At 38.9% G+C, this 16,138-nt stretch overlaps 1 protein-coding gene across 1 annotated transcript in view; it reads right to left on the bottom strand.

Moving 5' to 3' along the window:
- Nucleotides 1-1,389: 1,389 nt before the first annotated feature.
- The window catches only part of LOC126411481 (histone acetyltransferase KAT8), a 98,842-nt gene continuing 84,093 nt past the window's right edge, over nt 1,390-16,138 (bottom strand). The window contains exon 7 of the mRNA XM_050081366.1: nt 1,390-1,823. Within this exon, the coding sequence (XP_049937323.1) occupies nt 1,604-1,823 (220 nt within the window). The 3' untranslated portion in view covers nt 1,390-1,603. The remainder of the gene's footprint in view (nt 1,824-16,138) is intronic.

The following is a 16,138-nucleotide window of genomic DNA, read 5'->3' as shown; positions in this document are numbered from 1 at the left end:
GCTCTTACATGCCCCTGTTGCCCACCTAATCCACTTATGTTGAATATTATTGACCATTTTACAATATTTGGCCTTACTTAGCCACAACATATGCATTCATAGTTTTGTACTCAAGATGGGATAGCAAGAAAGTGTTGTAGGACTGAATCAGACTGGTCTATCTTGGCTGTTTTTCCCATGATCTATAGTTGAGGAACTCCAATACACTCAAAGTCAACCCATGGCTGTGCAACCATGTGGGTCTCTCAACAAAAACGACTCATAAACGTCAATGAGTTTTAAAAGTTTAGCCTTTTGAGCATCGTAAGTTAAAAGAGACAACAGGAATAATAAAAATCAACATACATTTATCTGACAATAACTTTAAACTTATTCTATCTTCCCATTCTTGCAATTACTGATCTTCACTTGCAAGTGATCAGAAGATGTTGCAGGGTTGGAGGAGGAGCAAAACACAACAAGCCTGTCAATAAATAGTGAACACTGAATGGGAGCCTAAATCTTTAGGGACAAAATTCACTTATTCCAACCATGGCAATTCCACAATGAAATTCAGCTGAGAGCTTGTCCTCTTCTCTTCCTGGAAGATAGAGCATGCACTGTTCTAAATAGGATAATCTTGCAAATCATGTCAAAGTCGATGGTGTTTTATTTTCTTAAAGTTCCATTTACCCATCAAATTAAGTTTAACATTTCAAGAGGCAAATTGCTTGCTATAATGTTCCTAACCCCTGCTACCAATGTGCCATATCATCTTCTGGCACCTTCAGATGTAGGCAAATGAAACTCTCTCAGATAAATGTTTTTCCCCATTCAGTGAGTATAAATACAAAAATAACTTTCTCATGGTGTGTCACTGTCAAGTAACATAGTTTGATGAAACATAGACCATACATAAAAATTATTCCTACATATAGTACAGAAGGCAACTGAAAGAAATTTGCAGTGAGATTAACAGAAATGACACTTTTGTTCAAAGGCAATAATTACACTGAAGGCATAGTGACTCATGGTGGTCCCTGGACATTACAAAAGGTGAAATATGGTTCTTAATAGGGTGTGTGATCATTTCTTCACCAGGAAAGTTGACAACTGCTGGATTGTCATTGGTACGGACATGCTGCCCCACCTGCCCAATACACTCCACAAATGCTCGATAGGATTTAAGTTCGGAGAATGGGCTGGCCAGTACATTCGCCGAACGGCCTCTCCATAAGCACTGTGCACTACTGAAGCAAAACCAAAACTACCCTGCTGCTGGGAATGGAATTTTGGACAACTAATTGCTGTTAATTGTACATTCCTTATTACCTTAAGTATATGATTTTGTTTGTTATATAAAAGTAACAGTTTTGAGAAAATGGAAGACAATAATAAAACTCCAACATATTCACCTGAATATTTTGCTTTTATTTTCATATATACAGCTGTGTGTCTTTAAAAATGATATTTTTTATAAACAAAGTATGTGACTATAATAAATATTAATGAAGCAAATGCATTACAACTCTCAAATGCAATTATTTCACTTCAAGAAATGTAATGACAAGATGTGCACATGAAATGATTCATTAATTTCACTTTTCCTTGTACGCTTTTACTTTCATTTCTTCCCAGTTCTCGTCTGCGTTTTCTTTGGTGGAGCCCAACGGAGAGCTGTTGTGTCCACCACAAGCCTTGGTTTCTTAAACTGAGATGATTTTATATGTTCTTCCACAAGTTTAGGTGTAACACAAATGACATGCTGCCCTTTCCAGTATTTTACCATATTCATACTCTGCAGTGTCGATATTATGTCTGTTTGTGTTATACTCGTCATTTCACTGGAACAGGTAAAAGATCCAGTTCTTCAATTAAGAAAGATTATTTCTATGAATATTAAACACATAATTGACATGGTTTATAAATGTAAGAAATGAACAGCAAAGAAATTATCTCCTCTTAGAAATAATCTATGAATACCAGAGATGAGACCATGCAAATTCTGAGGAAAGTAATGTTTCATAATATAAGTAAACATGAAAATAATTTTACACAGGCTCAGAGCGTTAGCATAGAAATAAATTCCTATCTTTCTTTACTATTAAGCAATCAGTCTTTGAGCATCTACAAATATATTCCTCGCATCTACAAATATATTCCTCAAGCCACAATACATTGTACAGTCAAAGATACTTCCTATTAATATATCTAAAAACAAAGCTGATGTAACTTACCAAACGAAAGCGTTGGTATGTTGATAGACACACAAACAAACACAAACATAAAATTCGAGCTTTCGCTACCTAAGGTTGCTTCATCAGGAAAGAGGGAAGGAGAGGGAAAGACAAAAGGATGTGGGTTTTAAGGGAGAGGGTAAGGAGTCATTCCAATCCTGGGAGCGGAAAGACTTACCTTAAGGGGATAAAAGGACAAGTATACACTTGCACTCACACACACATCCATCTGCACATATACAGACAGAAGCAGACATATCTGTCCTTTTCTCCACTTAAGGACAGGTATACACTTGCACTCACACACATATCCATCCGCACATATACAGACACAAGCAGACATATCTGATATGTCTGCTTGTGTCTGTATATGTGCGGATGGATACGTGTGTGAGTGCGAGTGTATACCTATCCTTTTCTCCCCTTAAGGTAAGTCTTTCCGCTCCCAGGATTGGAATGACTCCTTACCCTCTCCCTTAAAACCCACATCCTTTCGTCTTTCCCTCTCCTTCCCTCTTTCCTGATGAAGCAACCTTAGGTTGCAAAAGCTCAAATTTTGTGTGTGTGTTTGTGTGTCTATCAACATACCAAAGCTTTCGTTTGGTAAGTTACATCATCTTTGTTTTTAGATATATTTTTCCCACGTGGAATGTTTCCCTCTATTATATTCATACTTCATATTAATATTTATCACTCACTACCCTACAGCGAAAAATGACTGAGCTTACGGGTGCTCAATGATGACATTATTAGCACCTTACACATACTAAAAGAAACGAATGCGGGCAAAATGACAAATTGTTGCCACACCTGCAAGACAAGGTAATTGCAACTGAAACATGGCCAATACACTACTAAGACCACATACAATGCCATTGCACCATTCAAATGACAAGCCAGAAAATGTTCCATGGCAGAACTGGGTGGAAATTAAACACTGAAATTCCCAAAGAGCAAGAGTTAAACGAAAATGTGCAAGAAGTCTGGGGTACCAGTAGCACCAGCAGCATACATTTCCATTGCTAGTGCTCAAATAATCACCTTACAGTTATGAAAGAAATCACTGATTGCAGAGTGGAACTTACGAATTTCATTTTCAATGCCGGCATGGATTGTATCGTGACACATCTCTAACAGAGGGAATTTCATAAATATTAAAAGGATTAAGTCGCAGTGATCACTACTCAACAGAGACAAAAAGGAAGGAATAAAAATCTGTTCCAGAGATAGTAACTATACTTCTGGGAAAATCCATCATTGTTCCATCTCAAGAAGGAGATACACCATATAAGACAAAAATTAATTAATGAGTTAAAAAGAGAAGACACCAGTATTGTAAGAAACTAGGCTGAAATAAAAAAATATGGTACACAATATCATAAACAATTGCATAGGTTGGAGCCCATGGATGATGAAGCAGTAAATACCAAACAAAACTACCTTTCAGCAATGCTAGATCAGCAAACAAAAAAGTGAAGTTGAAATGTGGCAATGTGATGAGCACAAATGTCCACATTCCAACTTAGTGTGATTTTTAATCTGCTATGTCATTAAATAAGAGTGATGGATTATGGCAGAAGCAAATGCAGTTGCTGTACAAGCAACGAAACACACATTACAGCAAGTTTAATTAAGAGGAGCAAATCAAAATTCAGTTTGATATTGGGCATGAGGCAAGCCAGTGTGGATCGCAAGGTGACAGTGCTGAATGTTTCTGGAATGAGCCGAGCTGGGTGTCTGTGCAGGGTCTCACTGACTTGCAAAAGCCACGAGGCGGAGGAATACAGCCACGGAAGAAGAGAACAAAGAACTAAAATGCAGTATCTATAGATGGAAACCCTTCCATATTGGAAAAGGTGGACTAGTCCTGCCAGCACCCTCCAACAAAAAGGAAATAGCTTTTTCAATAAACTGTTAAGGTAAAACACGAAGCAGCAGCAAAAATTAGATAAAAGAATAAGTCCATAATTCACGTGCTAGACAGTCAATAACGTCAAGTTTAAACTTAAGCAGGTTCAATTTCATGCGAACGATTGTGGCTAACATCACAGTGGAGTAGAGAGAGGGCAGGGTGGTAGGAAGGCCACTGTTAGGGACTTGAAATTCTGGTGTCGAACTGGACACATGGGCATCAGTGTCACTAGCCCAGATATTGTAAATAAAGTTTGTATTTTGCTCAAATAGAGGCAGTGTGTGTGCAATCACTTGGGTGTAGGTTATGCAGTTTTATAGCACTGAATTAAAAGTTTGCTTTGGACTATGAAGAGGGCAGAAGCATAGATGAATGTAGGTCACTTAGCAAACCTTATTCTGTGCAACAACACAGGTGCTGCCAGACATGGTTAAGTCAGCTGTTGCACTTGCTCTTGATGCTGTACTTCTCATTTGTGGTCAAGCAATGATCAACAATAATCTGTTGGTTACAATTGCTATGAATCTAAATGTGGGTCATTAGTGAGGCATGACTGGGTAGTCCTTTATCATTCCTTTGGAAAAGGTACTGGCTTTGTGTAAGGAAGACCTACATCTACATCTTTGTGATTACTCTGCTATTCACAATAAAGTGCCTGGCACAGGGTTCAATTAACCACCTTCAAGCTGTCTCTCTACCGTTCCACTCTCAAATGGCGCATGGGAAAAACGAGCACTTAAATTTTTCTGTGTGAGCCTCGATTTCTCTTATTTTATCGTGCTCATTTCTCCCTGTCGGTGGTTGCCAACAGAATGTTTTTGCAATCGGAGGTGAAAACTGGTGATTGAAATTTCATGAGAAGATCCTGTTGCAACGAAAAACGCTTTTGTTTTAATGATTGCCACTCCAATTCACGAATCATGTCTGTGACACTATCTCTCCTACTTCGCGATAAAACAAAACGAGCTGTCCTCCTTCGTACTTTTCCGATGTCAGTTACATCTGACGCGGAGTTTCTTTAGTAGACCTGTTGCACCTTCCACGTGTTCTGCCAATGAATCACAGTCTTTGGTTGGCTCTACCCACAATGTTATCTATGTGATCGTTCCAATTTAGAGTATTTGTAACTGTAATCCCCAAGTATTTAGTTGAATTTACAGCCTTCAGATTTGTGTAACTTTTTGCGTAATCGAAATTTAGTGGATTTCTTTTAGTACTCAGGTGTATAACTTCACACTTTGCTTTATTCAGGGTCAACTGCCACTATTCGCACCATACAGATATCTTATCTAAATAATTTTGCAATTCGTTATGGTCACATGATGACTTTACAAGACGGTAAATGACAGCATCAACTGCAAACAATCTAAGACAGCTACTCAGATTGTCTCCTATGTCGTTAATATAGGTCAGGAACAATAGGGGGCCTATAACACATCCTTCGGGAACACCGGATATTATTTCTGTTTTACTCGATGACTTTCCATCTATTACAATGAACTGTGACCTTTCTGACAGGAAATCACAAATCCAGTTGCACAAGTGAGGCAATATTCCGTAGGCATGCAGTTTGGTTAGAAGACGCTTGTGAAGAACGGTGTCGAAAGCCTTCTGCAAGTCTAAAAATATGGAATCAATTTTACATCCCCTGTGGATAGCACTCATTACTTCATGAGTATAAAGAGCTAGTTGTGTTTCGAAGAAAAATATTTTCTGAATCCATGCTGACTACATGTCAATTAATCGTTTTCTTCGAGGTACTTCACAATATTCGAATACAGTATATGTTCCAAAACCCTACTGCAAATCGACATTAGTGATATGGGCCTGTAATTCTATGGATTACTCCTACTTCCCTTTTTGGATATTGGTGTGACTTGAGCAATTTTCCAATCTTTAGGTATTGATCTTTCTTTGAGGGAGCAGTTGTATATAATTGCTAAATATGGAGCTATTGTATCAGCATACTCTGAGAGGAACCTGACTGGTATACAATCTGGACCGGAGGCCTTGCCTTTATTAAGTGATTTAAGCTGCTTTGCGACACCGAGGATATCTATTCCTATGTTTCTCATCTTGACAGTTGTTCTTGATTGGAATTCAGGAATATTTACTTCATCTTCTTTGGTGAAGGACTTTCAGAAAATTGTGTTTAATAACTATGCTTTAGTGGCACTGTCATCAATGACTTCACCTACATGGCAGAAAGAGCATTATACCAGTGAGGGCACAATTGGGATTAGCCTAAATGTGACAAGATTTATTACAACACTGAACCTGATGGATGGCTGCACCAGTGGCACAAGCGGTTCACGGAGGAGCATAACTGCACAGCCACCATCATAGTGAACTGTGAATCATACAGTATGGAAGTGGTGGAGTTTGTATAAAGATTGGAAGAAGGTTTAACAGAGGCAAACACATCTTAAGAATATACATAAATTTTACTAGAACTTTATTACTTTCTTTGGTAGTAGAAAAGCTTTACTTCTCCACATTACCATTTTGACTTGATAAGGATAAAGAATTCATAGGGTGGTGAACAATACACAAGTGGCAACACTGGAGGTAAAGTCTGGTAGGTTACAAGTCAAGAAAGTATGGAGACTGCCTGCACTGCTAATGTGCTGGTAAGTCACAGATAGGACCCACCACACATCAAAAATCAAATGTGTGTGAAATCTTATGGGACTTAACTTCTAAGGTCATCAGTCCCTAAGCTTACACATTACTTATCCTAAATCATCCTAAGGACAAACACACACACCCATGCCCGACGGAGAACTCGAACCTCCACCGGGACCAGCCGCACAGTCTACGACTGCAGCGCCTTAGACCACTCGGCTAATCCCGCGCTGCTCACCACACATCCCTGTAATGCTATTCCTTACCGTATCAGTCAGCCAAGCTGGTGCAGGTGCGTCGTTACGTAGGAATTGCCATTCATCGTGTCTTCTATTGGGATGCCAACGTTAGTTTTTATTTATTTATTTATTTTTAATCCAACAGGAGTAGGGCATTCTTCAGAATGCAGGTCATGATGGAATCTTACAAAGTAACCACAGAAGAGATTCGGGATGGATCGAGGAAGGTGCAAGCCAATAAAACACCCAGTAACAGTGGACTGCCAATTGAGTTTTATAAGAAATTTTGGTACTTACAGTAACATTGCTTTGAAGGCAATGAAACTGTTGCTGCGTAGCAATTACCAATAGTACTGATAGCCTACAGAATACCCATGAGAAGATAAAAAAAAGTCATCCCACTTCCCTCATGAAATCTGATTAAAAGCTCGTGGGCTGTATTTTAGCAGCTAGAATAAAAAATATACTAAAGAAGATAATACATAACAGCCTGGCAGCAGCAGTACCAGGCTAAACAACCTTTGAAAGTCTAGTTGATTATAGAGGGATCACACTTACAGTGCAATACAACAACCAGATACAGCAATTTTAGCTTTAGGTCAATATAATGCCTTCGACAGGATTTCTCACCACTACTTTTTCCAGCTACAGATATGGTGTAAACTTTATTCAAATGATTAAAAATATGCATAATCATCAGTTCTATGATTATTACCAATAGACGATACACCTGACAAACTACATGTTGTGAGGTTGGTTCGATGGGCTGCCCTATGTCAAAGATGCTCTCTGTTATAGCAATTCAGCCACTAGTCAGAATTCATGGATTAAATCTGTACTCAAGCATAATGAAAATCATTGTATATGCAGACAATTGTGTCATCATACAATTGAATCAGGACCTTGAGGACGTCAACAGCTGGGCCTTGAGGACGTCAATAGCAGTGTACACGGGTATGAAAAAGCATCTGGCTCTAAGTTAAACCTCAGTAAAAGTAATCTGATGTCAATCAGGACAAGACTTAAAATGGATGAAAAGGCTTCATTCAGAGTACACGAGAACCTCAGACTGCTAGAAATAACATCAAGTAACTGCACTCTAGAAACAATGACGGGCAACTGGAAGAATTGGTCAAGATGAGAAGCTATCCACAACACAACACAACAGAATTTGGCGCATAGGGTACATTTTGTCAACAACAAAATATTATAAAAACATATGGTTTGAAGCTTCTTGGCAGATGAAAACTGTGTGCTGGACCGAGACTCGAACTCGGGACCTTTGCCTTTCGCGGGCAAGTGCTCTACTGAGCACTCGGTCCGGCACAAAGTTTTAATCTGCCAGGAAGTTTCATATTAGCGCACACACTGCTGCAGAGCGAAAATCTCATTCTGGAAACATATGGTTTGTTAGACAAATACACCCTTTGGTAGAAACAGTAGATAGAAAAATAATGGCTGCAATAGGCTGTTATAAAAAATGGCTCTGAGCACTATGCGACTTAACTTCTGAGGTCATCAGTCGCCTAGGCTGTTATACCCTGGATGGGTGAAATCTTCAAGGTGGGGATCCTTGGGCTAACAGGTGTCCAAAGAAAATGCACAGCACTTTTGATACAGAGAAATAATGATACGTGGACAGTCTGCTGAGTGTGGCTATAAAGACTTAAGCTGGACAATATCCATGTACCAATAAATTAGGAGGAAATACACAAAGCAAACAGTGGGACATTTCAGCTGAAAACTAACTACATCCAGGCAAAAGCAAGCACAATGCAAGATGAAATTACTGCTCAGCCACACTGGCTGATGAACAACAATGAAAGAGTCAGCCATATGGAAGTAAAGTATCCCTTGAAGGGCTGGAACATAATCTAAAAGAGCATTCACAAGGTCTTAGGAACCAAGATTCATTAAATACATTTGTCAGAAAGTGACATATGTAGAAAGTGTGATCTTACTGACACACAGATGTGTCTGGAGAGAATGACGTCATATGGGAGAACATCTCACTAACGTAAGTGCTACAACCAGATGAAAACCAGTATCTCATGACAAAGAAAAATCCCTGGATATGGTTGGTAGGACATGCTCCACATTACTTGAATAGTGACCATGGAGAGAGATTGTATGTGGGCTAGAGAATAAACCTCACAGCCCAGGCAAAACTACTAATGAAAGATGTTAAATATAGGCAAAAGTATGCAACCTATATCTAAGCACTGAAACTAATGAAAATAAGAGGTGAAAAGAAAGTAGGAAAAAATGAGAGATAGAAATAAGAATGCTGGTATTGCAGTGTGTCTGGTCAGCTGCTGCTGGAAGCTTCCTCTAATGAATTTGCTGTTCTTGCCTTTGCTAATGGACAAAGTATCAACAAGGGCATGCTGTGTGGCAAGACAAACGAAGCATTTGAGACGGACAACATAGATGTGCCAGCTCACTTTTCTAAGTTGATGTATTTTATCGTATACCCAGTGGCATTGATTGTTTTGGGCAATCACTCACTGAAATTGGGAAGACGGCAAGTGACCATGTTTTTAATCATTCTATGCTGAATCAAGAAAAACCATGTGAGTTTGGTGACAAGGGACGGTACTCATAGCAAACCAGATGAGCTTGGTGACAAGGAAAGTTACTTGTAGTTGTCACTGACTTTTGGTGCAATTTGATGTGCTATGGACCATTGGAAGTGGAAGGAGGGGGGAAGGAAATATGGAGTGCAAGGAAAGGAGTAAAAGCAGACCTGCTCTGCCCTCAAGAAAGGGCAAATACAGGAAAAAATTCATCTAGTTCCATATTTTTGTACAGTGTTAGGGCAGAGTGTCATGAAAAATATACTAAACATCCCAACCTGTGGGATGTTAGTGTTGGGGTAGAGGGGCGTTTAAAGGTCACTTTATTAGATATTTCTTGAATAACCCAAAAACTACAGCTTCTAGCGAAAATGTTTCCCAGTACAAAATTAAACTACATCAAATTTCCTTTAAAAAAGCTTCTATTCATTTTTTCTCTAGAACTAACAGTTTCCTCATTGCAGGGGATGGAAAAGTCACAAGTTATTAAACATAGTGTATTAATAGTATGAAATCAATTTTTTTGTTAAATGAAGTGTGTCAAGAACAAATATTAAAATTAAAAAAACTAAATTATCAAAGTACAATAGAACTGTGATGAGGAATCAGTTGTGTTCTGGAGATACGACTGGTGGCAGTGGGGTGGAGGGTAGAAGTGTGAGGGAAGGCAGGTTGCCAGAATGAGGTCACTTCTTCCCTCATTTGTGAATCTGCAAAATGTAGAGTGAGTAAGTTAGTCTCCACTCTCTCTACATCACTACAGCGCAGGAAATAACTACATGCTTTTTCACAATCACCTACATACATCCTCTGTAATCCACTGTCCTGTGCATGGCAGAGGGTACCCTGTATAACAACTAGTCATTTCCTTTCCTATTCCTCTCGCAGATAGAGTGACGGAAATACGACTGTCTGTATGCCTCCGTATAAGCCCTAATTTCTCATATCGTATCTTTGTGGTCCCTAAGCGAAATGTATTAGCCACAGTAGGATCGTTCTGCAGTTAGCTTCAAATGCTGGTTCTCTAAACTTTCTTAGTAGTGTTCTTCGAAATGACTGTCTTCTTCCCTTCAGGATTCCTACTTCAGCTCCAGAAGCATATCCGTAACACCGGCATGCTGATTGAACCTACCAATAGAAGTCTAGCAGCTCGTCTTTGAATTGCTTCGATGTCTCCTTTCAATCCGATCTGGTGCGGATCCCAAACACTCAAGCAGTACTCAAGAGTAAGTCACACTGACATCCTTATGTGGTCGCCTTTACATATTAAATACACGCTCCTGAAATTCTCCCAATAAACCGAAGTTGGCCATTTGCCTTCTCTACCACAATCCTCACATGCTTGTTCCATTTCATATTGTTTCACAACGTTATGCCCAGATATTCAAACGGCTTTACTGTGTCAAGCAGCACACTACTAATGCTATATCTGAACATTACAGGTTTGTTTTTCCTATTTCTCCACATTAACTCACATTTTTCTACATTGACAACCAGCTGCCATTCATCACACCAACTAGAAATTTTTTCTAGGGGTCATGTTGTCACAGTATCAGCACCCAACAACCACAGATTGCTCCTTACCCTGTCCACCATACCATTTATACGTATAGAAAATGACAGTGGTCCTAACACACTACCCTGGGGCACTACCCTGTCTCCAATGAAAACACCATTGAGGACAAAATACTGGGTTCTATTACTTAAGAAATCTTTGAACCATGAAAACACCATTGAGGACAAAATACTAGATTCCATTACTTAAGAAATCTTTGAGCCAATCACATATCTGGGAGCCTATTCCATATGCACATACCCTTGTTAACAGTCTGCAGTGGGTACCACGTCGAAGGCTTTTTGGAAATCTAGACATATGGAATCTGCCTGTTGTCCTTTCATAGTTTGCATATACCGTGTGAGAAGAGATAAAGCTGGGTTTTGCAAGAGCGATGCTTCCTAAAGCTGTGCTGATTCATGACATGAGCTTTTCGGTCTCTAGGAAATTTATTATATTCAAACTCAATATGCTCTAGAATTCTACAGCAAACCGATGTTAATGATATTGGTCTGTAATTTTGTGGGTCCGTTCTTTTATGCTTCTTATATACAGGAGTCACCTGCACTTTTTTCCAGTTGCTTGGCACTTTATTCCAGTCAAGAGATTCGCAATAAATGCAAACTAAGTAAGGGGCGAATGATGTAGAGTACTCTTTGTAAAATCGAACTGGGATTCCATCTGAACCTGGTAACTTGTTTGTTTTCAACTCTTTCAGCTGTTTCTCTGCATCAGGAATGCTTATTACTATGTCATCCAAACGAGACTCTTCATCCATACAGGACTCTGTGCGATGGTCAAATGGCAGTACGTTTTATTATTCTTCTGCGTCAATGATTTCTTAAAAGTGGAATTTAAAACTTTGGTCTTCATTTTGATATCTTCTACTGTCAAACAAGACAGGTCAATGAGTGACTAGACGGAAGCCTTAGACCTGCATAGTGATTTCACATAGGACCAGAATTTTTTCAGGTTCACTGCCAATTTCTGAATTTTGTAATTAAACCACAGTGGGTCTTTTCCATTCTTAATACACTCACTAGGCACATACTGATCCAGAGCACGATTCACAATCTGTTTAAACTTTACCAATAATTTCTCTATGTCCACCATTGTGTAACTAAATGATTGCAGTTCACTGTCTTTGTGAGATGCTAACAATTCCCTATCTGCTCTTTCTAGCAGAAACACTCCCGTAATCCTCTTGACCGATTTATTAACTTTCATAACCATAGTCGCTATGATGACATCGTGATGACTAACCCCATCTCTGTACTGACACCACTGATAAGGTCCAGGTTGCTTGTAGCTACAAGCTCAAGATACTTCCACTACATGTGGGCTGCCAAACTAGCTGTTGTAGATAGTTTTCAGGAAACATGTTCAAAATAACTTCAAAAGACTGTCTGTCTGAATCTCGTCTAAAGAATCCATACACATCCCAGTCTGTACTTGGTAGGTTAAAGTCACCACCAACTAGTATTACACGATATGGGTATTTATGCACAACTGTCCACAGACTTTCTTCGAATGACTCTAGAACCGTCACAGTGGGGTCGGGTGGTTGGTAAAAACATCCAACAATTAACTTGGTTTCACCTACCTGTTATGTGTGGCCAGATAACACTCAATTTCAACCTCAGTAGAGACAATATTTTTGTCAACTTCAATGTACACTCCCCCTCCTATGGTGTCTAATCTGTCTTTCTGATAAACATTCCAAGACTCACTAAATATCCCAGAGCTTTTTACTTCAGGTTTTAGCCAGCTCTCAGTCCCAAGAATAATTTGAGGTTGAGAACTTTCCTTGAGAGCAGTAAATTCGGGAACTTTGTTACAAATACTTTCACCGACTCTTCCGCAGCATACCTTGTAAATCACTGGTGATACAGTGTGCACACATGCCTGGAAAGTGTTTTTTCCCCACAAAATGCATTAAGCGCAGACATGTCTAGGCAGTGTTTATTTTCCACAAATCACGTTAACACTAAATGGAACATAGATATTAGTTACTAATAAAACCACACATATGAATAGAATCTACTTAAATCCCTGCACACCTCCTTGTGCTGCTAGCAGGGAAATTGACTGTTAGTCATCGTGTATGACTGTTGTGTCTCTCTCCTGGCAAATGTCAGTTGCCCACTATGAGAACTGCTCGCTCTTCAGTTTACACACACAATAATCGACTATAACCTAGCCAACATTTCCTGTCCAGTTCTTTTCACATGAGTAGACAAAATAACTTTGTGCTCATGTTTAAACAGTAGAGTGACTTTCAGTTTATTAAATGAGTTTTTATTTGCTGTTATTCAGAGAGTTTTTATCCAAAATATGTTCCTATGAACAATGGTTGAGAAGTGTTTCATCTGTGATAGTGATGTTGTCAGTGACCTATGCAGTGTTGGTGAGAAAGAATATACGGATTGGTAAATGTCACTTATTTGAGAACAGATGGAAAAGCAGATAATTTGGGCAACAAGAAACACATTGTTGTTCATGTACCTTTCAGAAAAATGTACATCGAAGATAAGTCAATTAAAAGATTTCCGAGGGAGGCTGTTGTAGAGGAAAAGCATTAAATGTCAGCTGGAGTCAAATGTTTGCAGTCAGCTGAAAAGAAATTTGATTTTAAAACTAGCTGTGTGTTTTGTGCAGAAACAATTGATGATGAATTTTTTGATAAACATAATAAAACACCCCAAACGCTGCAGCGAAAGGTTTACAGTGTTCAGTCCTTCAGCTACGATAGCACAACTACAGTTCGTGCAGAAGAGATGAAGATGAATGGAGACACACCGTCCAAAGACATATCTGGCCTGTTAGGGATCTACATGCTACAGATGCAAGATGTCGCAAATACTGCTTTACAAATTTCTTTATAGGCTCAGAACCTAAATTGGGAAAAAGCTGACAGCCTGAGGTTGAAGGAATTAATGCATCAACTGAAGAAATATTCAATTATATAGAGGGAAATGATGATTGCCAGTTCACCTTAGACCAGCTGATGGAGCGAGGTCCGGGACATTACCTCATATAAAGAAAGTCAGGAACAAACTGGGAGAAAAGTATGGGGACTGCATTGTTTTCAGCACAATGTACACCAGAAAAACTTGTGTGTGCATTAGTGGTTCAGGTGAAAAAATTGTGAACTTCCTTTTGCAGAAACCGTCCTTCTCCTCTATGTGTTCAGTGGGTGTGGCATGACTTATGCCATTTACAATAAAAGAAACAAAGGATGGTTAAGCTGTTCAGTACAATTCCTATGCAAATGAAGATAGTATCAGATGCCATCAGTAATCTCCTGACACCAGTAGAGAACGTCGCACAGGCTAGTGAGAAAATGTTTCTGAAATTTACCAAGCACCTGAATATCAGCAACATCTGAATAAATTCTGGAATGCTGCATTCCTAAAAGCATCAACAAAGACATATCCATATTCTCCCTCACTGCCACAAACAATAGGAGCTGTGCACCAGCACTCTTTTAGAGTTTATTTACAGGTATATCAATTTCTTGTTTTTGCATAATGCTTTTTACAACACCATTTCTAATTACTTTCAGGTGTTTGGTTACTTATTTACAAACACAACAATGGCCCAAAAAACCCCTACCACAGATTGAATTGGGATGGAACCGAGGGGAGGATGGACTACTCTAACCAAAGACTCCGTAGCACCCGAAGTTATACTGAATAACATCTTTTGCCGATGTTCTACTGGCTGTGGAGGATGATGTGGATACCAAAAACCCAGCATTACATGCATACATGCCGTGGTACATGTATGGATGATGCACCATTATTTTTAATAATTTGCATTTTTCCATCCCCTGCAATGTGGAAATTATTAATTGTAGAGAAAAAATGAACTTGACCGTTTTTGCAGGAAATTTATTCTACTTTAGTTTTCTACTGGGAAACATTTTCAAGAGAAGCCATGGTTTTTGAGTTATTCAAGAAATACATAAGAAAAGTGACTTTTAAACACTCACCCACCCCAACGTTCATACCCCAAAGGCGGGGATTTCCATTATGTTGTACATAACACTCCCTCGTACCACTGTACAAAAAATTTCAATTAAACAACTTTTTCCCCCTAATTTTCCTTTGTTGACTGGACTCATAGAGGTGAAATGTGTCATGTCGTATACTAGGCTGTTCACAATTAAACCAGCTGTAGTCGTTAAGCTGTTAGTGGATTTCTCCACACTTTCAGAGGAAAGGTCGATTGGGTTAAATTGCATAGTTTTCAAACAGATTAGAAAATAGCTACTTGATGAAGACGTTTCATTGAAATGTATAGAATCCTTATGTCAGATGAAGAAGTCACCGATGAAGATGATACTGAAAGTGATTTTGGGGATGATCCAATGACACTGCTAGAAAATGTGCCAATTTCAGAAAGTGGTTCAGCATTACGTAGCAGTGACAGAGTAGTGGTTCCTCGTATTAATATCAAAGAGGAATAACACAAAATTTCCTGAAGGTTACTTCACTGTGGCTTACAAAGTCTGGACAAAGCAGCCAAGAGGAAATGATCCTCCACAATGGTACCTTCCTGGTGTAGACCTAGACATGTCCCCTAGAGTCAAATTCACAACTGTAATAGCACAAAAAAGAAATTTAAAAAGCAAGACACTTTTGTAAAAAAAACACCTTGTAAAGTTATGACAGAAACATGAATGAGAAAGAATAAAGTAAGAGGTATGTGATTCCGTTTATTATAATGCAAAAACAACATGAAATTACACATGGAAAAAACTACAAATTTGGCTGATGTTTTTTAAAGCACAAATTGATCCAAATAACCTTAACATTCAAAGCTTTCAAAACATGGCTGTAGTGGTCAGGGGAGGTTGTTTCTCACATGTTCACATGTAAAGTTGACAGTGGATCTGTTGGTAATGCCACTGATATACAAAGGAAAACTGGTGAGTAAGTAAGGTGTTTCATTGGATAATATAATTTTACACTAGAGCAGGTAATTAATGTAGAGCAAAGGCAATTCATAGT

Source organism: Schistocerca serialis, chromosome 1, assembly GCF_023864345.2.
Source record: "Schistocerca serialis cubense isolate TAMUIC-IGC-003099 chromosome 1, iqSchSeri2.2, whole genome shotgun sequence".
NCBI lineage: Eukaryota > Metazoa > Arthropoda > Insecta > Orthoptera > Acrididae > Schistocerca > Schistocerca serialis.
Note: the sequence above shows the minus strand (reverse complement) of the source record. Positions and strands in the feature narration are given on the sequence as shown.